Source organism: Phocoena phocoena, chromosome 10 (assembly GCF_963924675.1).
Source record: "Phocoena phocoena chromosome 10, mPhoPho1.1, whole genome shotgun sequence".
Classification (NCBI taxonomy): Eukaryota; Metazoa; Chordata; class Mammalia; order Artiodactyla; family Phocoenidae; genus Phocoena; species Phocoena phocoena.
In genome coordinates this window covers 25,349,759-25,376,626 of record NC_089228.1, presented here as the reverse complement: position 1 = coordinate 25,376,626, position 26,868 = coordinate 25,349,759, and the positions used below count along the sequence as shown (strand labels likewise).

Sequence of the window (26,868 nt, the reverse complement as noted above, 5' to 3'; positions counted from 1 at the left end):
AAGTGCCAAGGGCTGAAGCCACTTGCCCAAGGTCCCACAGCTAGCGAGTATCCTGACATAAAGCTGTTTCCCTCCCTGTCCCCAGTCCCCTCTGAAAAACCAAAACCGCGCAGGGAAACAAGCCAGCACACTGGTGTCAGCCACGTGGCCGAAGGTAAGGAAGCAGTCACGAGAGGAGAAGCATTGCTCACCTGACTCCACGCGCCAGCCTTCCACTTGGGGCATCTTCCTCCTCGGCACTTTCTGTGCCCATTTGGCTTAGCAAGGTGTTTACAGTAATCACTTTCTAAATGACTTCCATCTTTTGCCATGCAGTAAACATTTCGTTGTTTATGCCCTCGACCACAAGAGACAGAACACTGAAATATAAAGCAACGGCAAGGTTGTTTTTTTTTTAAATCACAAGGAATTTGATAAAAACCTGTGTCGTGAGATGTTACGATCATGCCTAACGCGAGTCACCATCCCCCCTTTTGCAGTGCCATTTTGGATAACACCTCAAGGCTCAACACGGAAGGAAGGCAGCAATGGAGAAAACCATGTGGACAGCATGACAGCAGGAATCCTGTTTAGTATCTTGGGTCACTCAAGAACGAGGGTAAATCCTGGTAATTTAGGCCAAAAATGAAGCCCACGAACCTGAAATTACCATGAAATTCTGATTTACAGAAGTCCTACTATGAATTAGTTAGGATTCCTTTCGGACATCTCACTTCATGCAATCGCTGATCAAGACATTTCTTCAACAAACTACCTCACAATTCACTCTTTTGGATAAAGGTGTGTTTCCAAATTCAGCTGTGTCCCATTTCCTAGTGAACTGATTTAAGGAAACTCTTCTACCATTTTTCAGAGGAGAAGCTCTCATTTTCCCAGTCCATTGGAAAGGAGGTGAAAAAGGCATGTTAGAAACCGAAAGGTAAGCTAGCAGGTGGGTCAGTGCCAAGTTTGGGAGGGAGGCATTACCTTTCAACTTTGATCTGCAGGTTCACTGAACTGTTTTAATGTGACCTTGTCTGACCACATCTAAGAAACTTGACTTTGATTTCAGAGTAGGTTTCTCAGAAAGGTTTAGGAATCAAAGGGCTCATGGCATCAGGACAAAAATTTGATATGACAGCTTCTTGTGGAATAGGCAAGAGGCTGGCCCCCATGAGTATGCTGAGATATTCAACGTCCATTGCCTCATTAGCGATTACAGAAGTCATTACCACTTGGAGCATAAGCTTACTGGCTCCCGTTTTCAAGACACATTATTTCCCAATATAATGTCCTTACATGTCAGAGGGAAATGAGCTTAACAATGAAGAGCAAAATGTGAAAACACAACAAAAATAGATTTCAAGTGCCATTTCCTTCTACTCAATGTTTCTAATTACCCCTGCTAACTCTGTGATTTTGTTAACTTAAATGGCCAAAGTACCCTTTTATGCCTAATAGGTAAATAGCACCATGTAAAACATGTAGCCTAACATAAATCCAAACACTATTACCAAGCAAGCTCAAAGTGATCCCATTCATAAATGTGTCAGACACGTTTTTCTAGTAAACATAAACCATTATAAAAATTCCAATAAAAAAAAATTCCAATAGCAGCTGCTAGAGAAATTTAAAATATGTATATTAATATGTTTGGCTATAACTTTTTACTTTAGGAGATGGAAATGTTGTTTTGAGCTCTCATCTTGTGAGTATTATGATTTGGAGTAGTCATTCTGGCACTAATAGAGTGTACAGTGTGGAAGGAAAGAACTGAATTTAGATATCTACACCAAAACAAAAATATCCATCCTTCAACGTACAGTGTTTTGATGTATATAAAGGCTTTGGGCTATAATTCGAGAAGGCTTTTAGAATGAACCTCCAAGAAGTATACCTATAAACCAATTGTCTAATGACTTACACACAGATAATCCCTGTTATCAGTGACTATTTTAATATTTAAAAATGTTACTTCCACCAAAAAATACAGGCACAGTTAGAATCTGAGGTGAGATCATTTGTTTATTCAGCAAACATTTATTGAGCACCTCTAAGTTTCATACGTTATGCAAAGTGCTGGGAATACAGTGATAAGTAAAACTGATATAATTCCAGCCCTCATGGAGTTTACAGACCAGTGAGGGAGGCCAGCACTGATCAAGTGATGACAAAAATAAATATATACATGCTAACTGAGATGAGTACTCTGAAGAAAACAAGCTGGAGTGGTTGCAAGAGGGCTCTCTGAGGCATTCCCTGGGGCCAGACCATGCAGAGCTCATAGGTCATAATAATATAGTTCATTCTCCATGAGAGGGAAAATCACTGAGGAGTTTTAAGTTGGGGTAAGACACAGTCTGATTTTTCTTTCAAAAATTCTACTTTGACTACCAGCTAGGCAATGAGTGGAAATACAGCATAAGTGGAAACAAGAAAACTGCTCAGGAAGCTAATGCATTTGTTCAAGCAAGAGGTGATGGTGGCATAGATTAGGGTGCAGAGTGGAGGGGTGAAGGAAGTTGGTGAATTGAAGACGCATTTTTTGAAGTAGGAAGGTCTCCTGGGTTTCTGGTATGGGCAACTGGATGGACAGTGATGACATGAATAGAGATGGGAAAAAGTGCATTGGGAGTCAAGAATATATTACTTTGTAGGAAATGAGCTGAACTTAAAGGATATGGATTCATGGGTGGTAATGTGCTTGATTATGGTGAAGAAATAGACATAGTTGTCTTATTAATCAGATGAACATGGGTCAACTTAAAGCAAGTCTACCTTGAAGGATCATCATTTCAATATACAAACGGTCCAGACAAGCTGTCCCTTCGTATGGAGGAGAGAAAGAGAATTGGTGGAAATGCTGATTTAGTAATCTACCCCATTGATCTGTCAGTTCCATGAGGGCAGGGATTATGGAAGTTTTGTTCATCACTATACTCCAGCACTTTGCACAATTCTTGGAACTTAGTAGGTGCTCAGTAAATGTTGAATACACAAATGAAACAAATCCCATTTAGTGGTCACTGGAAGAGATAACCGAAAAGTAGGAAGCAATCTACAGAGGCAGAATTAGAAAAGGCACAGCTTTCTCCCATTTATTGGGTGCCAGTCACTGCTCTAAGACTTTATATACAATTATCTCATTTAATCATTCCAAAAACCATAGAGATAGGTACTATTACTGGAGACAAATGGTGTTTTCAAAATGGCATAACCAAAATGCTTTATATGTATGTATCTCTTCCCACATGACTCCAATCCAAGTGGCTAGATGACTGTTGGGAACATAACAGCACAATGAAAATAATTAAGTTATCAGCAACATCACTGATAATAATTCATCTGAGGGGCACCACTGGTGTAACCAACATCTATTGCCCATGAAATGAAGATAGATGAAGTTGATACGAAATATGAAGCCTTAAAAATCTTTTAAATATCTGGATTAGTTGCATCCCACCCATTCCTATGTGTGGTTTTCTTATTTGGGAACCTCAATGGAACTGACTTGGAAAACACCATGCAATACTACACATATTATTTGCCTCAAATTAAGATCTAAAAGAGATAAGGAAATTCACAAGGTATCTAATCTGACAGCAAACACTTTTCATTTCATGCTTTCTAACTTACCAATGAAGAAAAGCAGCTGCTTGTGGAAATTTTCCTATCTAACAGGTTTATTAGTGGGTCTATTATGATCTCATAAAGAAGTTATCATCTTGATAATCAAACACAGGTTTCAGCTCTTCTATTCTGAGGGAAATTTCCATCTGATTTTTTCCAGTCCTTTCCCAGGCAGTGATTTTTGCATCAATGTGCATCACAGATTATAACAGTTAAATTTGGAGTGTCACCTAGTACATATTATTTATTGGCTACGTATCTGAGGGTTCTTGCTCTGGGGAATATTTAATTCCTCATATTTACAGCCAAAATAATCTCCTAGTTTGCCAGCAGGACTCTTGACTTTTTCCTCTGGGGAAACAATCCAACTTGTTTAAGAGAATGATTTCCCCCCAACTTTGGGCAACACTCTCAAACAAAGTAATCTCTGCTTGTTACATAGAAACACCAAGGTCAGTATCTCAAATGCCTGGGCTTTTGTTTCTGTGAGGTCATTCAAAGGGAATGTTTAATGTGGAGCTTTGTTCAGATGTTGTCTTTACTTTTTAGACGAAGGTCTAAGAGTTTAAAATCCTTGCATTTCAACACATCTGGTGGAAACAGAACTGGCTCCCTCTCTAGAGGTAGCTCTGGATGTGGTGTGGATTTCTGTCTCACTGTTCCTGGTGTGCTGTCCCTGGCATTAGGGTCGTCCTGCATCGGTTCTTTCACTTATACTGAGGGGCTGGGTCTCTGTCGCCAAGAAGCCAGCAAACAACCCCAGTGTGTCTGCTTGGATGAGAAGGGGTGAAGACCTAGAAAGAATGAGATCTCCAGCATTGCCAAGGCTGCTGAGAACCTGGACAACCAAATAGAGATGGGAGGAGCACACGGAATTGGTAAGGACGCCATGAGGAACCAAGAAGGAATAGGAAGGGGAGGGCTTAGGTCAGGGATGCACAAAGAATCTGGCTAGAAGGAAGCTTCTCGATGGGGCTAGAGGATGCTGGGGCTCAGAGGAAGCACCGGAGTGGATGGGGTGTGGGCCAGGACTGCCTGAGTCGTAGCAGGTGCTTACACATACGGGGTAATAGATAGTCTAGGAGGACAGTCCCAGCAGAGTGGGCAGAGTTGAGTGTGTCTGTGTGATTCCTATTTCCAAGTGATCTGTATACATAAGATTCTGTTTATATGAAATGCCTTATGGAGGATGTTGATCAACTAGTCCGTATTTCCAACCAGAGGACTGGTTGACAGCAGGTTAGAAGTAAGAATTGAGAAGCCAAGAGAAAGGTCATATACTAGAATCCATTACCAAGCTAAGCCAAGACTCTGATAATCTAAAGATTTTTGACAATCAGGTTGAACCATCACTCTGAGACTGGTGGGCAGAGTTCAGTGGTGAGACAGGAGACTGTACTAATTATTATTCAAGGCCTTTCCCTTGTGATTCTATAAAATATGAAAAAAACATCTAAATCACTTCATCTAAAAAATGAAGTGTGTCTTTTCATAACGACAAGCTCTTCTTTTTCTTTTCAACAAGCTCTTGATTCTACTCTCATTTTGACTTTGTTTAAGAAACATAAAGGCAGACCTCATCTGGAAAGTATGATATCAAAAAGGAGGCAATGCTCAGGCCCATGGTTCAGAACTGCCTTTGCCAGTTATAATGACAAGTGAAGTGAGTATTGCATGAACATCACACAATCAGAAAAGGCAAAGGGATTCCAGCCTGTACCCACTGTTCCACCGGGGGCGGGGGGATGAATGTGGAGTGCAAAGATAGACTTAGGGATCAAAGTTTCAAATCTGCTCAGCGCAAGACCTGGAAAACCATGTGGGCTCGTCACACAGAAAAAAGATAGTAGCTGCAATCCACATATGTTGATTACTGCTTTCCACACTGTAGGCACTGAGCAAATATTTATGGGAATGAATGAATACATGAAAGCTATAGCCATCATAGAAGTGTACTATAAACCAAATGTCATGTTTTCCTAAAGGTTTCAAGAAAGAACCACCTGGAATCTGACGCCCAGTGCTAATGCTGAACTGATTTGGCAGTTATTTAAATTCAAAGAGGCCACCCCAAAGGTACTCTTTTCAGTTGGAGCAGAGCTATTAGAAATCACACCATGAGCGCTTACTATGAGTGGGACCATAAGCTGAAGGCTACTGGCTTCTCCTATTTAATCCCTACAGCAACCTTGTGGCTCAGGTACTATTAGGATTCCTCTTTACAAATAAGGAGACTGAGGATTAAAGAGGTGACCTCACTTGCCCAGGGTCACAGAGCCACGAAGCAAGCAGCGTTAGCCTTCACATATAGCATGTGTTTTTCCAGAACCGCCATTTTCTTCCCTAAGTTATACTGAAGAGAGGGCTTGGTTAAGAAAACAGGCTGCTTACCCCTGCTTACCCATGGTGATAACAGAAAACCAGGACTTTAAAGAAATGTCCCTTAAGACTATTTTAGAGACCTCTGTGACTCCTTAGTCTCCCAGGAAGAGGATGGTTACGCAACCTATTTCTGACTTTAATACTTTCTTCACAAACTCTTTAACACCCTGGGAAGAGAGATGCTGTGAAAAGTAAACACACCATCATGTACAGTAATATAAATATAAATAAAGAGCCACATTTCTCTTTGCCCAAAGCCACACTCTGGTTTTCTCTTGGCCATTTGTCAAGGTCGATTCACCTTTGGCATTCAGCCTGATGCCACATGGTGAACGACCATCTCTATTCACTGGTGAACGGCCCTTTGCATGGTCACGAATGGAAGGTTACAGGTTGTAAATTTTGGCCTGCCGATCCACCAGGGATTAAGCTCTCAGATCTCTGAGCTATAGGTCATCTCAGCATATTTTATATATATTTTTATTCAGTCCATGTATTTATTTTACAAATTCAGTGCTGCGGAAAAGGAGACACGTCATGCTCACTGTCACACAGTAAAGAAGGAATAGACGTAGGCTTATGACTAGGAGCTCCTGTACCTAGCAAGGAACGCTATTTGGTGCCCTTTGCACCGGGGATTTGTGACCAGATTCTGGCGCTCTGTGTGTTGCTTGGGAACCACAGCTAACCAGGCATCCTGATTCCTTCCACTCCAACTCAGTCATGATCACATAGAGCTAGCAGGATGGGCTGGGGCCAGCCACGGCAGGTGTAGATTCTGCGCCTCTGGCTTTGAGGAATTACCAACACCAATATGAACAAGCATGGGTTTCACCACCTCTTCTTCTAAGGTACCAGTTAAAAACAAATTCCATGGGGTGGCTGTGCATGGGATTCCACAGCTCACCACATGCGTGCGTGTCTTCACCTTGCTCTAAAATGTAGCCCTTCGAGGCACAGGTTTTGGAGTCAGACAGACCTACGTTGGAGTGCTATGGGCCATTTTACCACAGTGCCATTTGGAGCAAGTTACTCTCAGCTCAGATCTGTTCTCTGTAAAATGGGGATAACAGCACTATGTATACGCAACAGGGCTGCCTTACAATTAGATGAGATAATGCATACAGAGCTCTTGGTGCTTTGGCCCGACAGTGTAAAAATCAATACATGCTCACTGTTCCTGCTACTACCACTCCTACTCAGTGGACTCTTTAAAAATATCTCCTAACATGCAGTTTAAAAGGTGAGTATTTTAAAAAATATACGTTTACTCATGGAGTCTAAAATTAACATTCTAATACAGGCACTGCTGGGTGAACGAGGAGCTCAGTCTGGCAAAATCTCCCTCTTGTGAATGGGTGAAGAGCTCTTCTTTCTAAAGGTCACAGAGAAATCCCCAGAGCAGACGTAAATGTTGATCAGTCCTCTTCTTCTGCAGCGCCCTTTTCACTCTCATAGACTATTACTTATTAATATGGTCTCTTCTAACCAGAGAAGACAGACAGACAAGAAAAAGAAAGGCACCATATCTGAAAGCCACATCTCTTTTTCACTCCCGTCACTTCCTGCTCACGCTTATTATCTCAAAAACTCCTTGTGTTTCCCGTTTGTTTTTTTGTTATGTTGTTTCTTTCAATGTCCTGAAGCACACAATCCACATCAGTGATAACCATTACCAAACACACATTCACTCACTTCCCTGCTCGGTTCAGCTCAGCTGTGGCAGTGCTAAGAGTCCTTTGTCGGAAAGCGTATCTGCTCATTGGAGATGTGAACACATTTAGGGAAATTTTTATAGGGCTTCTCACAATACAAGAATGGCTCTGAACAGGGGCATCAGGGATCCAAAAGGACCGAGAAGGAAAGAGAGAAAGCTTGGCCAGGAAACAAGGGCTGTGACTTGAGGGCGTTAAGCCAGTGTTGACAGGCCTGCCTGATGGCCGTTCGTGTCCAGGACCACCATGGCACTTATTACCATGAAAAGAAGCTGAGAAAGCATGAGATTGGCAGGGAACACCAAGGAAGAAAGCGGATGTAGGAATCACAGTCATCGCAGCTGGATGGGGCATCGGGCCATCCTTCCAGCCCCATTACCCCCCAGTACGCCCAGCCTTTGCAGTGCTACAAAGGTCTAAGACTGTGGGAGAAAGGGAACTAAGGTTCACACATCAACTCTTGGAGCACGCTTGAAGGCCCCTGTCAATACTATATCCAAGTAGGCGGCCTTGCATATGCCTCGCAAGGGAGATGGCAGGGCCAGGAACAGAAGGGGAGGCAGTGAGAGATGCTCATGACCGCCACCTCCCATCACCCCGCAAGAATTATGAGGTACTGGGCTCTCCAGCCATACAGCCTGCAGCCTCATAACATAACAACTTCTTATTAGAGGTGGGAAATACATTTTAACATGAAATACAGTAGCCTATGAAATTAGCTATGGAACTTGCGAAACCCAAATTGGGGTTCTTCTTATTCTGCAGGAGTGTAAATGTTAGTTTTTCTCCCCATCAAGATAGAAACAAAAACCAAGAAAATTCACAGAAGCCACACGTGGTGATTTCTACAGCGGACACATCCAATGGTGCCCTCAGGGATTTGAGGTATATTATGTCATCAGGCTCTGTTACCACTAACATGCCCTCTGATTCCCCATTCCCAAGCACAGTGCCTGTTTTGTAAGGCTTCTTTTCCCTTTCAAGGTTAGACGTGATGATTCTTTGTAACCCAACTTTAGCCAAATCACGATATTGGCATTTTTCAGGAAAGAGGTGAAGATGGTACCAGGACCCACACCCTGTGCTAGCCACAGAAGTATTTCTGAAGGCAGACTGGAAGATGGGAAGGGTAATGGGTAAGGTTTTTGTTCCAGCATCCTTTATTCTCAGCTGTTTCAAAGGTGGGTGCAGAAGAGTCTGAGTGAGTGAGTGAGTGATGGAAAAGTTATGGCTGGTGGGAACAGGGACCCCACGCTTCTTGGCGCTCTGAAGGTGGACTGTAAGGGCCCAGGCTGGAGGATTCAAGGCTACCTGGAGATGTCATTCTGCTAGAAGATGACAGCCCTTGGGTAGACCCACTCATGACTTGGGCTACTGTCCCAGACAGCCAGGGACAGACCTGGGAAGCTAAAGTCACCTTTGGGAACGTTTCTGTAAAAAAGCAATGCAGGCAGGCTGTCTTTGGACTTTCATGCACCCAACCAATGTCCAGTCCTTGAGTTTCTTCCTCCTACCAAAGAGCTTTCAGTCATTTAAAAGACACTAGGGCAGGGTTCATTTAATTGCCTCTTCCAGTCTTGCTTTCTCTGCCTGTCTGGCCATTCCTGCATCAGTTTCGTGTGAAAGGAACATCTTTATCTGCCAGTATGTCAAATGTCTTACACTGAAAAATTTACAACTATTGGGGGAAAGTAGTTCATGCAGTGAATTTGCTTTTGGGTGGATACTAATGCCACCCCAGAATGGAAATATGCATACCTATCTGAGTCTGTAATCAGAGAAATATACCTCGGTGAGAGGGAAAAAGGTCATCTTAACCGTTATTGAATGAGATGTTCCTCCTCCAACTTTGCAATGCTCTACTGGTACTTCAGATAAGACCAAGTTACTATCAATGTGCGCTAGTCAAGTCCTTTGTGGCTTTCCTTGTCTCCTCCTCCTGCTTACCTTTTGCTAAAGAAAAGGCTCAAGAGTACCGCTATGAAAGGATGAGATGAGAAGAAATAAAACCCAGCTAAAATGTAAGTGGCTCACAAGATGGAAGACTGGGCATACAAGTGGCTAAAATCATGGTTGATGGTTTTCTGTGAAATTTAAATGATTCCTGCACTACTCTTGAGATTTATTCTAATGAAAATCCAAGGGTTGAGGCACAAGCACGTGGTAGTTATGAATTCAGTTCTGGAATCAATCAGACCTGCTGTGACCACTGCTATCTATTCCTTTGTGATCTTATGCAAGATGCTTCACCGGGTATGGGATGATGGTGAGTAAGCATCTTAAACCTAACATGTCTAAAACGGACGTCCTGATCTTCCTATTATCTTCATTTCAATCAGTGGAAACTATCCATCCACTTGTCCACTGCACAAAATTTGGAGTCATTCCAACTCCTTTCTCTTGTATCCCATATCTAAACTTGGAGCGAATCCTTTGGCATTATCTTAAAAATATGTCAGAATCCTACCACTTCTTAGGACTTCCCTGGTGATCCAGTGGTTGGACTCCGCACTCCCAATGCAGGGGGCCTGGGTTCGATCCCTGGTCAGGGAACTAGATCTCACATGCATGCCGCAACTAAGAGTTCACATGCCGCAACTAAGGAGCTCACGTGCTGTGACGAAGCCGCCACTAATACTTGGCACAGCCTAAATAAATATTTTTAAAAACCAAAAGAATCCAAAAAAAGAATCCTACCACTTCTCACCACTTCCACTGAGCACTCTCATGTGAGTTACTCCAGCGGCTTCTAATGTTCTCCCTGTTTCTATCTTGGTTCCTCCTATAGCGTCCCCTAAATTCAGAAGCCAGACTCATTCTTTTAAAACAAATCCACGTTTCTACTCAACTCTCCCTCCCCCCCAATGGCTTCCTACCTCACTAAGTGTAAGCAAAAATCCCCCCAATGGTCCTTTTCTCTCCCTCTCCCACGATCAACTTCCATGTTCCCTTCCATCAATTTCATCTCTAATTTCATACCCTACCATCCACACTCCCTCTATTCCAGCCACCTTGGCCTCGCGACTGCCAAGATATGCCTGGCATACTCCCGTCTCCAGGTCCAGGTCTTCACCTGAAACACTCTTCTCCTGGGTATCCACGTAGCTTACTTTTGTATTTTCCCGGATCTCTGCTCAAATGTCACCTTTTACTGGAGACTTGCCTGACCTTAAAGTTACAGTTTCCACCTTCTCTTCCATGCTATTTTCTCTCTTCTTTAATTTATTTTTATCCATGGCACCACTCACTTTCTTTCACAATACATATTTCAACTTTTGTTTTATTTGTGATTTATAGGTTATCTCCCCCTCCCCACTAGAATGTAAGCTTGATGAGTTCAAGGATTTTTGTCTCTTTTGTTCACTGCTATCTCCCCAGTGCTCAGAGCAGTGCCTAGTTTATAGCAAACACTTGAATACTTAGGGATCACACAAACGCATGCGTGAATGAATAGTATCTAATAGAGCCTAGAGCCACTTATCTCACAAGAATTTTTAAGGATGAAGCAAACATTCTACACAATGCTCAGTTCATTGGTAGGGTCCAAATAAATAACTCGTGCTCTCTCCTATCGCCTGTGTCTATTCAATCTAAAACTGGCTAAGTACTCTTGTGGTTTAATATTTAATTTATAGTTACAGAACTGAATACTGCACAGGAGACATCTAAGAGGAAGGTTATCTGAGAATATGATGTAAGATAATGGACAGCAAGGGTTGGAAGCTGAGAACTCAGAAGACCACACTGTCCTGCACAGGCAAGGCTAACACTGAAAGCTTGGCTAACAGCCACTGAGACCACCATATACTCTTAGGGTCACAAAATGTTGTTTCTCCTTCCCAAAGATGTCACCTTAGATCGACACTTTTGCCAGATGGAAAAAATGTAGATATACAGACTGAAAATAGACTACAAAGAAATGTAACAGACCAGAATGGGTCCTCTCTAGGCCAGATACTGTCTATCTCCATTCTGGCTGGAAACATCTAAAAGCAAAGCAAAGCAAAGCAAAACAAAACAAACTAAAGACTTATACCATCTGTTCCAAAATAATGTGTCTAAGTTTGAGCCTGATTTTTTTTAAGTTCCCTTTCATTTAGAAAAATGCTCTCAGAGTATAGGGTATTCAGGATTACAAAACCAACATCAAGGCTGGGACTTTGTAACTGTAGATTGAATTTGATCTCCTGTACACTCTCTACAAGCTGGCCACCACAAGCCTCCCTACTAAGTGAGGTGGTTATTACCCAAATAATAGGATTAGGCCATATTCAGATATATCTAGTTTTCTTAGTTCAGCAGATCTTTCCTTACAGATGTGCTAATTCACATTGTTCTAGCATGCTATAAATGTGCAGGGGAAAACCAACCCTTTTCAGAGCTCTGGTCTGAGAGTGTTGGGTGACCAAGCCCAATATCTGAGTTCCTTTGAAAACCCTTCAAAATCCAGTGAAGTGTTAAAAGGGCCTATTCAAAAATTCAGACCCCAAAGACTCAGTTTCAATGGCTTTTAAAAAGCAGAGGAGAGCTAAACTGGTTTCCACCAGGGCAAGAGCCTATTTTTGGATGTGTCACAAATCAAAATCAGTATTTCTAGAAGTTCTGAAAGCCCTTCCAGAGAGGGAGTGGGAAAGCATGAAGCTGGAGAGTCAGTCGGGTCTGGATCCAAAAATTACCGATTGTAGGATGCTGGGACACTTGCTTAGCCTGCGTGGAGCTCACTTTTCCTACCTGCATAATGGACACAATAGGGACCATTTTGTAAGGATTATATGAGGATTTGCAATAATGCTTACAAGGCACTAGGCCCAAAGCTTGGCTCACAGAAGATGATCCGTAAATGTGGGCCTTTTGTTATTCTTTCTCCAATTCTGGTCAAATCCATCTGGCCTACTGCAGACAGGCACTTTTTTTTTTTTTTCTTTTGCAGTACGCGGGCCTCTCACTGTTGTGGCCTCTCCCGTTGTGGAGCACAGGCTCCGGACGCACGGGCTCAGCGGCCATGGCTCACGGGCCCAGCCGCTCCGCGGCATGTGGGATCTTCCCAGACCGGGGCACGAACCCGTGTCCCCTGCATCGGCAGGCGGACTCTCAACCATTGCGCCACCAGGGAAGCCCTGTCTTTCTTTTTATAAGAATTTCCGGTCTTTTATCCAATAAAGTTTAAACATTGTGGGAAGAATCCAATATTTCATTGGAGTTTAGGTCCTACCATAAAACTTCTGAGGTTGATGACAGTGTCTGGGTTCATTTTGCTTGCCTTTCCTCTACCAATAGATTTCTTCTCCAGTCTCAAAGATTTGGAGTCACTATTAGAGTTTATGGTCATCATTGGTGACCTTTTTGAAGAAGAAGAATTGAGATTGATTTTCCTTCTAGGGCCAGGAGATGGATCATCTAAAATGTTCTCTGTGCCACGGATCTCGGAGTTGCACCTGCCATTCTGATCATAAATACGTGTGTCTGTGTGGCAGGGGGGGTCTGAGGTTGGCAAATATATAGCAATTGCCATCTGCTAAAGCAGAAAAGATTTGAAAAGTGGGAAAGGAGAGGTATGAAGGGGTAGAATTTCAGAAACTTTCTTCCCTGGGAAGTTCATGTATTGAAAAGCCAGGTATCTGGCCAGCCAGCCACATATCTGAAAAAGGTGATCAGGGCTTCCTCTGCTAGATTAAAAAAAAACAACTGGTGAGAAAATAACTGTGAAAACCTGGTGGTCTCTACAACAATGATTTATCTTCCCTGAGAGGAGGAAGAGAACAATTTTAAAACCTCTAAGACTTCTCTGACTTAAAAAAAAAAAAAAAGGAATTTGGAATCAAACAAATTTGGGAAATGCTGTAGACTATACCTACTTAATGCCTATGAGAATATGGAAAGGAAAGTTCTGCTGTAAGACACTCATTGAACCACGAGGGAGAGATGATATTGCCCCCAGAGGACATTTGCCAATGTCGGAAGACATTTTTGGTTATCACAACCAAGAGGATATGCTACTGGCATTCTAGCGGGTAGAAGCTAAGGATGCTGCCAAACATCCGAGGATGCCCAGAACAACACCCCACAACAAAGAAGTATCTGGTCCCAAATGTCAATAGTGCCGAGGTTGGGAAACCCTGTTTCAGATCTATTCACAAGTCATGGAACACTTTCTGTACCACTGTCTCGGTCTCTAGTAAGAAACTGGTCTCCTAACTTCCCGGATAAAAATGCTCACTAGGATTAATTATGCTTTTATAAAAGTACTCCCCCCAAAAAACTCCTAAATATTCAACTCTGAAACCAATTCCTAGATACAGTTAGTGCACTACACATGTGCAAATTCTACCATGAATGAGGTAAGTGTTGTCTATCGATATCTATCGATATCTACTTATCTATCTATCATCTTTATACTATCAGTGCTATCAGTTCATGCAATCCAAAAGTATGAACATGTTGGAATAACGCTTGTTTTCATAGAAATCCCCATCCTCATTTATGCCTTTCTATCCAAAGTTAGTGACCCCTGCCAAGGTTGCCATGCGGAATGTCTATGGACCACACTGCGCACATCTGTACACATCAACAACTTCCCCTCCTGGCTCCAGAAAAGATTGAATGATACTGCTTGTTGGTTTGCAAATTCATAGTCTGGTGAGACAACTTTGAAACCTCCTATTTTCAGTTCATTCTTGAAAATATTTGACCTTGCTGGCTTCCTACGATTCCACATACTACTTGATGGAAAATCTGACTCTCCAGAGAGAAGTGTTTTCTGATAGCTAACCACAGTCATTCCACAGGGCTTGCAACTGTGACTTCAGCCTTGACTTCTTATCATGAGTCCTCTCTCTCCTATGGGGACCATGCTGTGCACTATAGGATGCTTGGCAACATCCCTGGCTTCTCTTCATTAGATGCCAGTAATACCCGCCCCTCCCCCCCAAACCCATTTATGACAACCAACGATGTCTCCAGACATTACCCAATGTCCACTGGGGGATAAAAATCACCCCCGACTGAGAACCCTGAATAATCCCAAGGTTTTCAGAAAGTCCTTCAACAAGCTCTCAAAACTGAATTGATTTTAATTCATTCGGTGGGGGGCAGGGCACACAGAGCTTTCTTTTGGATGGGGGGTGGTAAAGGGCCCACTGAACATTAACAGGGTGAAAATCCTAGGCTAAACGGGTTGGGAATCCCTGGTCTTAGAGAACGTGACATGTACAATGTAAAATCAATTCCTAGGCACAGCAATGAAGATCGCAACTACAATGAAACAAACAGGCTCTTCTGGACAGCGCTTCCTCCCTGACATCACAGTTGTGACCTGTCACTGCTAAGTGGTTCCCAGATGCTTCACAGCTGATTAAGAGACGACCAAGGAGGAAATCATGATTTCACTAAGAAAGTGCCAACCGCAATGCAGGAATAGGTGAGTTGGTTGGGTGAGGGCTTTTTATGAACACAAGGAAAACAAACAGCACATATTTATGGAAAAGTTCTTTAGCTCTCAAAGGATTCTGGCCTTTGACTGGGGAGCAATGGGTTAAAAAAGGGGAGTCTGCATTTGGCCAAGTATTTACTAGAATTTACTAGCAAGACCAGCAATGAAAGTCTGGATTTCCCTGGGAAAAGGGGAGCAAAAAACCACACCATTCCCAGAGACCCTTGCATTTTAGCTGCCTGGGTGGGAGGGGCGGAGGGAGGTAGCGGGGGAGGAGGAAGAAGTTGTTCATGAGAAAAAAGCCAATGAAAAACTAGGAAAGATGCTGTTTACGCTGAGCTCGGACTAGAGCACCCACTTTTATTATGATGTTACAATGCAAATCTGAGATTAAAAACAGCTTCCTATAATGTGTCAGAATTTTTAAAGCCCTGAAATAAATCCAGACCTACTCTCTGCTTCCTTGTAAAGTAAAATACACACTCTGAACATATTTACGTTTCTTTAAGCATTAAAAAAGAAATATTTTGAAAATTTTCAAACTTAAAGAAAAATCCTAAGAACATCACAAAGAACTCCCTCTGCCCCTTATTCAGATTCCCTGTCAACATTTCACCATATTTGCTCCCTCCTTCATCCTCCCTAAATATACACATATATGCCATTATTATTTTTTCTTTTCCTGAAAAACTTGCAGACATAATGTGCCATCATCTCTCAAACTCTAATTTCCCCAAATCAAGGACACTTTCCTACATAACTACCATACAACTCTCCAAGTCAGGAAATCACTATTGATACACCACCAGCATCCAAACCTGTGTGTTTCTTTTTATGATTCTCTCCTGCAAGTTAACTCTTTATTTCCATAGTTTAGGCCAGTGCAATAAGGATATCAGCTTCTGAGCAGTTCATTCATTCACTCATTCATTCATTCATTTCAATATTGTTGATAGTATGCCTACTGCGTGTAAGGCACCAAGCTTGGACAGTGGGCGTCTACAGCCCAAAGGAAATTAAAGTTTGGGGCAATTCAGTAAATGATTCAGTTAAAAGGATTTTCACTTGAAACGTGGTGGCTATGTCTACATTTCTTCCTTTGTTCTAGTTAGAAAAAGGGAGCAAAACTACGTTTTGTTTCGTTTTTTTTTTTTTTTTTTTTTTTTTTTTTTTTTTTTGCGGTACGCGGGCCTCTCACCAATGTGGCCTCTCCCGCTGCGGAGCACAGGCTCCAGACGCGCAGGCTCAGCGGCCATGGCTCACGGGCCCAGCCACTCCGCGGCATGTGGGATCTTCCCGGACCGGGGCACGAACCCGTGTCCCCTGCATCGGCAGGCAGACTCTCAACCACTGCGCCACCAGGGAAGCCCTGTTTCGTTTTTTTTAATGTCATCTCTTCCCTCACTTCATCTTACACACCTCCCAAACCATAACCACATCTTAACATGCACTTGCCATATGGATGGAGGAATACATCAGTATTTGGGCGAACGAGGGGCAAAGAACGAGGTGAATGCAAGGGCAGAACTCACAGTGGTTGACTGTCCCACCAATGGGAAGGAATAAGCCTTAGCATTGCCTGAAGAGTTCAACTCCTGTAGCTTAGTTTTAGCTCAAGAAAGAGTATGGAAGATATCTCAATGCATTTAATGTGGTTTATTTCAAGCAGACAGCTGTTAGTGTGAGATCACTTCTTAATAAATTTTAATTTCATCATTTTTCATACTTCACTTGTAGTGCGACAGCATATCACATTCTACAATAAACCTAATCGTACAAACATCTACAAATCCCCTAACTGGCTTGACCAAAATCTAATTTCTCATCCTGATTCCCTATATATCTACTGAACAAAGAAAACACTTAGATTTATTACCTCCAGTTATTCTATTTCTCTTTGTATATTAAAATGTCAGAAATATCACTTAATGTGTGCTTAATAAATACTTCATGCTTTCCCCCCCCCCCAAGTCTTCTAGAAAGCCCCAATCTTGCTCTTTACCTGGTTTAATTTTAAGAAAAACAATTTTCTCATATTCATCCCTTTAGAGCTCTGAGCAAAATCTGTAAATGGCTCAATAATTCCAGAACGTTTCAAGCAGTTACAATCTGGAAAAACAGAAAATCTTAAATTGTATACATCCTCTTGCCACAGCTTTTCACCACTTCACCAACTAAACAGCAAGATGAGGGGATTATATCTTGGTTACCAAGCTCAGAACCTGGTTCAGCCACAGTTTGACCTAGAACCAACTGGCTAATTTATCTGACGGTGCTAAACTCATCAAGTAGAAGAGATTAAATGTGATAATGTGAGTGAATTGCTTTGCATAACTTCTAGCAGAAAGTAAACACTCCAAAATGTAAGTGATCGTTATAATAAAAAGTCAAAGCTGTCACAATAATTATGGAATGAAATGCACTGTATAAAACTGAGGGGAAAAAGCTCTTCTGCAGATTTTTTCTGAAAAAATCCATTCATCTACTTTCTGAGATACTTCAGAAGGAGGTGGCTTAGAGAGAGTTACTTGACTTATTTCCCATTTTAGTACATAGACAACCTAAGAGTGAGGATAATAAATGAAAAAGGGCTTCTAAAAACAGACCACCTGAACGGTTTATAGTTTAATTCAGATGTCACCCTAAAGGGGCAAAAAAACCCCACAACTCTATCTGGTCGCTAGAAAAGAGAACTAACTGATGACATCATCAGCCAATTTGCAGCCAATGTCGTTACATACATTTTAATTTCTGAGTGCATCAGTACAGGGTGTGAACATGAAACAATCCATAATGGTTTTCTTAACACTGGGGAGGCAAAGTTAAATGACGGCAATTGTAGTGATGGAGGAGACACAGCCTCAACTCTGATTCTTCTGAAGTGTCTTTGAGACAGCTCCATAAACCTAATCTACTCAACCTTTATCTACAGGGCTCAGGGAATATGAAAGTTGCCTTCTTGAAACTTCTCCTTCAAAGAGGGAATGGTCTCTTGGAATTCAAGCTTCTACAAGGTGGCTACCTGGCGTTGTCCATTTTTGCCCTCTCCTAAAAAGCATCATTACACCTTGCCCTTTTGACCCATAGAACACATAAACATTCTTTCTCCTTAACTGAACTTACTGCCATGATGAACTTGAACTCTGAGATGCAAAAGAGGAGAGTTTGTTTTAACAGCTGCTTTTATGTGGAGGCCCTGGAGTTACTACTCTAAAGACAGCTGGTTCTAAAAGCCTCTTTTTTTTTTTAGGTTTGACCATTGTATTTTTCTTTTTTTTAACATCTTTATTGGAGTATAATTGCTTTACATTGTTGTGTTAGTTTCTGCTGTATAACAAAGTGAATCAGCTATACGTTTACATATATCTCCATATCCCCTCCCTCTGGCGGCTCCCTCACGCCCTCCTTATCCCACCCCTCTAGGTGGTCACAAAGCACCGAGCTGATCTCCCTGTGCTACTTTTTCAATGCCCAGCTGTCAGGGAACACCCACTAAAGTGTTCCCAAACAACGGTGCAAAACAGAATGACAAGAGGATGGTACATATTAGATGCAAGGGCATCCTACATAGGGACCCATTACATGCTGACATAGGGCTTTTCTCCCCAATTCATTTTTATGAGTTTACTGATCCCTTGGCTAGTTGAATATTAATTGCTAATTGCCTGAGGTTGCCCTGTCTAATACGGTAGCCACCAGGCACAGGTGGCTGTTTATATTTAGAGTAATTAAGTTAAGTACAATTTAAAATGCAAAATCCTATTGTACTTGGCCCCATAATAAGTGCTTAATATTAGCTACATGTGGCTAGTGGCTTCCATACTGGAAAGGAAAGATAGAGAACATTTCCAACATTGTGGAAAGTTATTGGACTGCTTTGGCCAAGGCATAACCTCATTCTAATAAGAGAAAGGGGATGCAGGCCTGGCTAAGAATGGTGGCTTTGTAGGTTCAGCCTACATTGATTCTTTTCCATACTACTTCCCGTACACTCTTTTGGCTGCCAAGTTCCTATTTTATAAATTTCTGGAAAGGGATGTTGCAGTGATTAAAAAAATCCATGAAAATGAACAACAGCAAGAACAAAGATGGTGATGTGGCAATCCACACCTTCCACATCTTTTTATTGGCACCTGTTAAATCACAAAGGGGGAAATGTGCTCTCAGCCACAACTTCCCACGCTGGTGTGGAGGCTGAGGACCCCAGAGAGGAGAGGCAGAAAGCCAGGCTCTCCACTCATCCTGGCTCTCAGACCCCTGAACTCATGTTTGGGTTCTAACGTAAAGGTGAACAGAAGCGTATTTCCTGACAGGAGGTTTTGAAAGGTTCCATGCCATCAGCGAGAGGGCATTTATCACTGAAAATTATGGAGCAACTGCACATTTAAAAGAAAAGACGAGATCAATAATTTGTATCGGTTGAACAAAGATCATCAGCAACATGAAGATATATATATATATATATATATATATATATATATCCTAATAGCAATTTGTATTTTTATGGTTGTAGTGAGGCTTCCAGGAAAAAACTGTCAGTTCTATATGTGTTCAAATTTTCTGTTTCCCCACTAGAATGAATAGCTCTGACTGTTCACTGCTGTATCCTTAGCATGCAGAACAGACTAGCCCCCCAGTAGGCCCATAACAAGTATTCGCTGAAAAATGAATGACTTTTTTTTTTTTTGAAAGGAATGACCCACAGTCTTTTACGCCCTCCTCATAAATCTTCCTCAACTGCCTTTAATAATCAGGATTCCCTCCCAGCCAATTAGACTTGGACTCAGCCTCTACCTCCCACTCCACATTCCAAAGTTTCCATTCCTATCCATTCCAAAAGGGCAACTCGCTGACCTGAGTCGGGGGGGTGGTGGGTGGGGGGGGGGTGGGAGGACCTTCACTCCTTCTCAGGGTCTTACGTCTCTCCTACCCTTGCCCCCATCCCCACCTTTGGACTTTTTAAGCTGTAAAAACAGAAATCTGTCAAGCTATCAAGAAATATCAGCTGTCAGAAAGCAGGAACAGAATCTCTGATAGGCATACACTGTAAATACGGAGGGGAAAAAAAAAAAAAAAAGTCCAGCTAAGTTTTATCTCCAATGAAACAGATGCAGCCCAGTGTTTTGCTTTTTTGGAGCACATGTGAGATGAGTGGTTTATAGAGTCTTAATCTACCCTGAGTTCAAATAAACTCTGTAATTTCATATGTCATAATGTTTTCATTAAAAAAAAAACCTATCTTATTTTTTACACTCCATATTGATAGAGGCAAATAATGTGTTTCTTATTTCTTTCTTAAAAGACACTAGAAGTATGTTTAAGATCTGTCTTCATTAGTAAAGAAAAAAATATCTTATATTTATATAAAAATGCATACACATTTGATGTGATATTCCTTATAGCCCAAATCTTTATATCATCCTCCGAATCTGGCTATTATGATATTTTTAAAATAAAAGAGAGAGATGTTTTGCCATTCCCTAAACATAATCAGTTGTTTGAAGTGTTCATAGCTGCCGGTTGTGGGAATTTACCAGTAAAAGTTATAAATTTAGATTTTCTATTGCTGGAGTCAAAGGGGCAATGCCAGTATTAGCTAAATAATGTTGAGTCTAGATGGAGTGTGAGTTTTAGGCATATCCTTTTATTGAATATAAGCAGGAGTTAAAAAAATTCATTCTGAACATGAGCTGTTTCTTTCTACCAAAACAAACAGGACATTGGGAGACACTGCTTTGGAAAAGACCCCTGGTGTTCTCCTTACTGGCTACGAGTTATAAATCCTTCTTTCTCCCAGGGGAGAAAAACAAAAAAAAGGTATACTGACATTGAAGTTGTATCGCTAAAGTACATTATCACACAGTCAAATGGGTTCATAAAAACACCTCTCTCAACAGGGTAACATGGGGGCTAAATGTGACACAGGTTTGCTTAACTTGGCTTGGTACATAGTAAATACTCAGTAAATGTTAGCTACGATCACCTGCTTTGGAGAAGTTATCTTATTCAGCACCTCATAAAAAAACCCTCAGATGCATACAGGGACTCCCTTATTTTGGTCCTTTCCCCCCCCAGTTACCATAACAAACTACAGTGCAAAATGGAGGCTCAGCAGGGGAGTGGAACCAGCAAAGATCTGAGGTCATCTTTATGATTTATCATTTTTTGAAAAGTGCAGGTTCTCTTAAAACTTTCAAGTTACCGTTATGTTTTCTTTAATAAGAAATGCTTCTGAAATGTATTGCAGGTGAACGAATAACAAAACTGACAAATGTTGTAAGTCTTTTATAGTTATCTGAACACGAAGAATAAGGTATGATCAAATTGATGCACATTAGGTGAGCTTTTTCCTGTACCTGGCTCCTCTGACATATTCAGAACCATTTCTCCTAATCACTGGTTTTGTCTTCTGGCTATGCCTTAGCATTATCTACAAATTCAATAAATGGAGTATTCATATTTCATAGGTGAGACTCAATGAATCAGGACAACAGTATTAGAGAAGAAAAAAACCCAACAAAATATTAGGCCTCGTATGTTTTTGTTTATATCACTAAGCATCATTTCCAATCCAGAAATATTTTTTTTAAAGTATCCCTTTAAAATACACATTTTTTTTTTTTTTTTTTTTTTGTGGTACGCGGGCCTCTCACTGTCGTGGCCTCTCCCGTTGCGGAGCACAGGCTCCGGACGCGCAGGCTCAGCGGCCATGGCTCACGGGCCTAGCCGCTCCGCGGCATGTGGGATCTTCCCGGGCCGGGGCACGAACCCGCGTCCCCTGCATCGGCAGGCGGACTCTCAACCACTGCGCCACCAGGGAAGCCCTAAAATACACATTTTGAACTATCCAATTACATAAAGCTTGCCACTTGGCTAACTCAGATTTGGGAGAGGATGGTACAGGTTGGAGGGGATTTACAAAATTAAAACGTGTCTTTAAAACCAAAAGAAACATACACATGCATTTCTAAGCACACAGCCTATTTGCCTTTACAGTCTGCTGATAAACACTGATTTTTAAACATAGTACGTAAAATTAAATAACATGGAAAAAATAAATATGCTTTATTATATAAACACATAGAAATCTGTACTGCTCAAAATATTCAGATAATACTAGGCTTGGCTGCTTAAAATGTATTCGGAAAGTATGGTAGTGATATTTACAATCTTTATTTTTGCTAGAGATAGATGTGGTGAGGTGATAAAATACTGATGTCAGACATTTTCTCTTCCTACCTACAGAAGCTGCAAACTTTAATATGAAAATGAGGTAGACACAAATTCATAAGTTGGCCAGGCAGAAACAAAAGCACAGTTCCTTCGTGAGCTCATAAATTCTCATTATTCGGGTCGACAGGCATTATTCCAAAGCACCTAAAGCAAGGCTCAGAGAACACATTTAGGTTTTGGCATGAAAAACTCACACAAGCAATTTCTCCTAAGGAGAACCATGGTCTCCAAGGCAATCAGCAAGCAGATGCATGGGGCAATGCAAAAGGGAAGGCTGGGGGACCATCTTGGATAGGTGACATCACCTAGCAACCTTTTTGATTTCATCTTGAAGCAGCTTACTCTAGAATGCTACAGATTTTTTAACCCACTTCCCACTACAGTTTGACAGCTCTCCTTCCAATTTATCCCTCTAGTCACGGGATGTGTGCGTGCAATAGGCAAATCAGTGTTAAGAACCTTATTTCAAAAATAAAACATTACCAAGTCAGAGTGCAAGGACACGTTCAAAGAGGACAGAAAAGACGCAATCTGGGGAAGGTGTTTTCCACAAGCACGATTCTAAATCTCTAGTGACTTGAGCCAGAATTAAGGGTCTTAAAATGAGTACCTGAAGCCTACATTCACAAAAGCTTCATTTTAGAGAGCCTGGGCACCACGCTAACAGCCATTTGCAGTTTCTCTCCTAAATACTGCTCCTTGGTAACAACTGTTGAACTAGCCTATCTTCATTTTGACCTTGGAAAAGACTCACACAGCAATAGCTGCTTCTCGACACTATCTCCAGCTTGGGAGTACTTGGGGAAAGAAAGCAACAAGGCCGGAGGGGGACTAAAGGCTACCCTTGGTCTCTAATAAATCGAGTTCACTTTCTCTTGAAAGCAACATGTTAGCACCTTGAATACAGTTTTTGTTGTTGTTAATGTCACTCTCAGTTACAAAGATGAAGCACCAAAGAAGTGGCTTTATGGCTGTTAACACAATTCACTGAGGTATGCTTCAATCTAGAATTACTAAGAAATTGTACCAAAGCATCAAAAAAGTCAACATAAAAGTAAAATCCAAATCCTACAGTAAGAATCTAAAAGGCTGCCCTCACACACATAATTTAAGTAATATGTTACAAATGAATCTATTTAAATAAAACGCTTTTGATTTAGTTGTTGTAAAAATCACAATAAAAAGCCTTGTAGAAGTGGCCTTGCTCCCAGGCTGCAGAGGCATTTGAATATATATTTGAATAATGATCACTTTACAAAGGAAGCATTAGAATCGCATAGGCAGCAAAAATATTTTCAAAATCTGTGTATTTGCTCCTGTGTATTACAGAGCATTTAGAAGCTCTCTCTCTCTTCTTCTTATCTGTGTGTTTCAGAAAACTATGTGCAGGCCCAAGAACAACTACAATAAGAAAAACGTAAAGTCTTCAGTTAATGAGCAGATCGTATTTTAAAATTTAAGCACTTAAGCTCTTAAAATATCTGTGGGAGAGGGTGGGGATCCGGTGTAAAAAGAAATTAAGCTGTGTTTAGAAAGTGTTCAAGAAAGAGAATGCTGTGGAAATTAATGTATATATACTGTATAATATATATTGTATATATATTATATACAATATGTAGTGTATAATATTATATTATTATTATATTATGTATACACACACACATACCCTCCGAGGGTTAGGAGATGTTTTTTGGTCAATATTAAAGAAACGCAACTTTTTAGAGAGCTACTAGATTTTTTGAGATATACTCCAGTGTGGTATTGGTGTTGGCTGAGTGAAAAGGGGTGAAAATATAATGGGCTCAAGAGGGAAAATTTCATGAAAAATAATACGTAATAGGTGACTTAGGGAAGCTGGAATGTCAGAAGATGTTCTTGATATTTTAAGGTTATTTCTGATCTTTTTCAAAATGTTCACTTTGGGAGAGTGCCAGTATTGCAGACGAAATACTCTGGGTGAACAATACATCTGAAATGCCCTTGAATAAAATCCTTAGAGCCCAGCTGAATAGTACCAGTTGACATAACGCTCTAAATTCTTCTAGATTTCTACTTAATACAAAGTACAGTAGTTATACAGCTAGAGTTCTACCTGCAGACACAATCTCGACACTGAAACCCTTGACTCTTAGAAGTGTCAACAGGTATTAGCCATGTCAGGTCAGTTAATCTGCTCTTTAGTTGGTTTTAGGAATGGTTAAGACTTTTCCTCAGAACCCTATGGAATAAAAAAGGCTTTTGGATATGACTTAATATAATATTAATTCAGCTTCAGTGCAATGAATGTATTCACAGGAATGTTTACTCTATTTACATGAAACAGCCCTAATGACTCCATACCTATGGCACAATTTAGCCACAGTCTCGTTTTGACATAGCCTATCCTTCTGTTTGCCAAGGGCTGCCCCAGAAGTTTGCATAGTATTTACAATGGCGAATCTGTCTCACAATGTCATTTAAAAGTAGATCGCAAACGAAGCCTAGGACCAAAGCAAAAAATGGTCTCAAACAGGCTTTGTGTCTTGATAGAAGAGAGAACACTTCAGATGCCTTGAATGGCATCAGGTCACTGAGTCCACTTTTGAATTTTCCAAATGGTTTCAGTCAATTTTGTGGGCACAAGCTTTTTGGTGATTGTGTTGAGAGCTGTACCCGAGTCACAGAGAGGCAAGGTATAGTCTCTGAATCAAAAATTGCTTTGGCCTCAATAAGCAGGTATCTTCCCACCAAAGTCAAAACTACCAGCTTAGAAAAGGAAAGAATATCTGCTTTTGAGTTGTCGGCTTAAATCACTTTGGAGCTTAATAACGGCACGGAGTTATTTACTTTCTTAAAACATACACACACACACACACACACACACACACACACACACAAATATATACAGTCTAGTTATAGGAAAGGATGCTACTTCTGGGCATTGGCAAAGGCGTGTTTGAGGTACAAGTCACCTGTAAAGTCACTTTGGCAATCTCATAAAAAAAATTAATTCTGTTGTATGTCAATATGAAGAAAATAGCAGACTGTGTATAGCACAGTTTCAGGGATGCCCTTGTGAGGAGGATAATTATCTGTCCCAAAGGAGGGACCCAGAACACCTTGGAATTGGGCATGTTAGTTACAAATTCTGCTTAACAAACATGAATAGTTAGGGCCGTACCGAACTCCAAGGGCCAGTACTCCATGCAGCGTCTCGAGGACAAGCATGTGTGTTACATTGCTCTCGATCTGGAGGCTTGTCAAGAATTTCACAGCTCAGATCTAGAAACCGTTCCCCGCTGGGCCGCTGACAGACCACCAGTCTTGTCCGCAAGCCTCCACCGCACAGCTTAGTACACTGGAAGAAGAAAAAGGAAGGCTGCAGTTATTTTGCCTGAAGAGCCAGTGGCAAATTTTCTTCCCCTGTAAGAAAAACGTCTTAGCCAGACTCTATCACAGCATCAGGCAAGGTAAGTCTGTAGGCAGAAAGAAGCTGAGTTACCAAAAGTAATATACGCAGCAGACCGGAGCCCTCTACTTCCGTGGGAGGTACTGTTTACTGAGCATTAGCTCTTCATCTGCACTAAGTGCTTTTACATATATTATCTCATCAAGAGGAGAGCGTAATTATTTGCCGCATTTTATATATGGGGCAACTAAGCTTAAGAGAGTTTCACTTGATCAAAGTCAATTCAACAGCAGGTGTCTAGGATAAGACTACAGTCTTTTTTTGAGGTATTCAAAACCAAAAATCAAAGAAACAAAAATCTAAAAACTACTCAGTACCAAATAAAGGAAATAATGACTCAGCTGGTTTTATTTTCTGGCAACCTCTAAGAAGTTGTCACCAACCTTTGTCTATTCTGTGACTCTAGTCTCCATAGACCTTTCTGACGTTCAAATATTTTATGTTATCTCTGAATCTGAGGATAATGATGGCTCTCCCCTAGGATGAGTAAACAGTGTGGTGGGAACATTGGATAAGGTTCTGACTGTTGGCTAGACCCACACTTCTGAGGCAGGAACAAGTTGTATTTCTTGGACAGTACCGCTGTGCTCACATCCAGGAACACTGACTGTTCCCCTGCTGTGTCAAGGCCAGATCTCCCACAGAATTTGGAATGATCTGGTCTGTGCTGACAGCCAGCATCCCAGCAAATGCGTGTACTCGCCTGGCTTCTATCCAATTACAGAAGCTTAAGCACAGGCCCCACGGGACAGAACTTTATGAGGAGTTTTGGGAAACCCACAATACACACGTCTCCAAACCTGACTTCCCCTTCCGGCCTTTCAGCAAAGCCCTCCAGAATGACGTATTATCACCGAAAGTTAACAAACTCTCCGTTATGAGTGCCTATGACTACTACTAGGTTACGTGGATGAAAGCATGAAATGTGGACACGTGATTTCGTTTAGCCAGGGGTGTGGACAAACATGCCCGTCCATCTCATGTGTCTTTGTTCCCCTCTTGGCGGGGTGGGGGGAGTCTCCACGATGTTAATCCTCGTGTGTTATTTTATA

General features: G+C 41.4%; 1 protein-coding gene across 2 annotated transcripts in view; it reads right to left on the bottom strand.

The window, feature by feature from the left end:
* ADAMTS9 (ADAM metallopeptidase with thrombospondin type 1 motif 9) overlaps window positions 1-26,868 on the bottom strand; it is a 169,754-nt gene that overhangs the window by 53,815 nt on the left and 89,071 nt on the right. For both annotated transcript variants that reach the window (XM_065886320.1, XM_065886321.1), the window contains 2 exons: window positions 25,529-25,705; window positions 192-359 (listed from right to left, as the gene is read on the bottom strand). In XM_065886320.1, coding sequence (XP_065742392.1) covers window positions 192-359; window positions 25,529-25,705 — 345 coding nt within the window. The remainder of the gene's footprint in view (window positions 1-191; window positions 360-25,528; window positions 25,706-26,868) is intronic.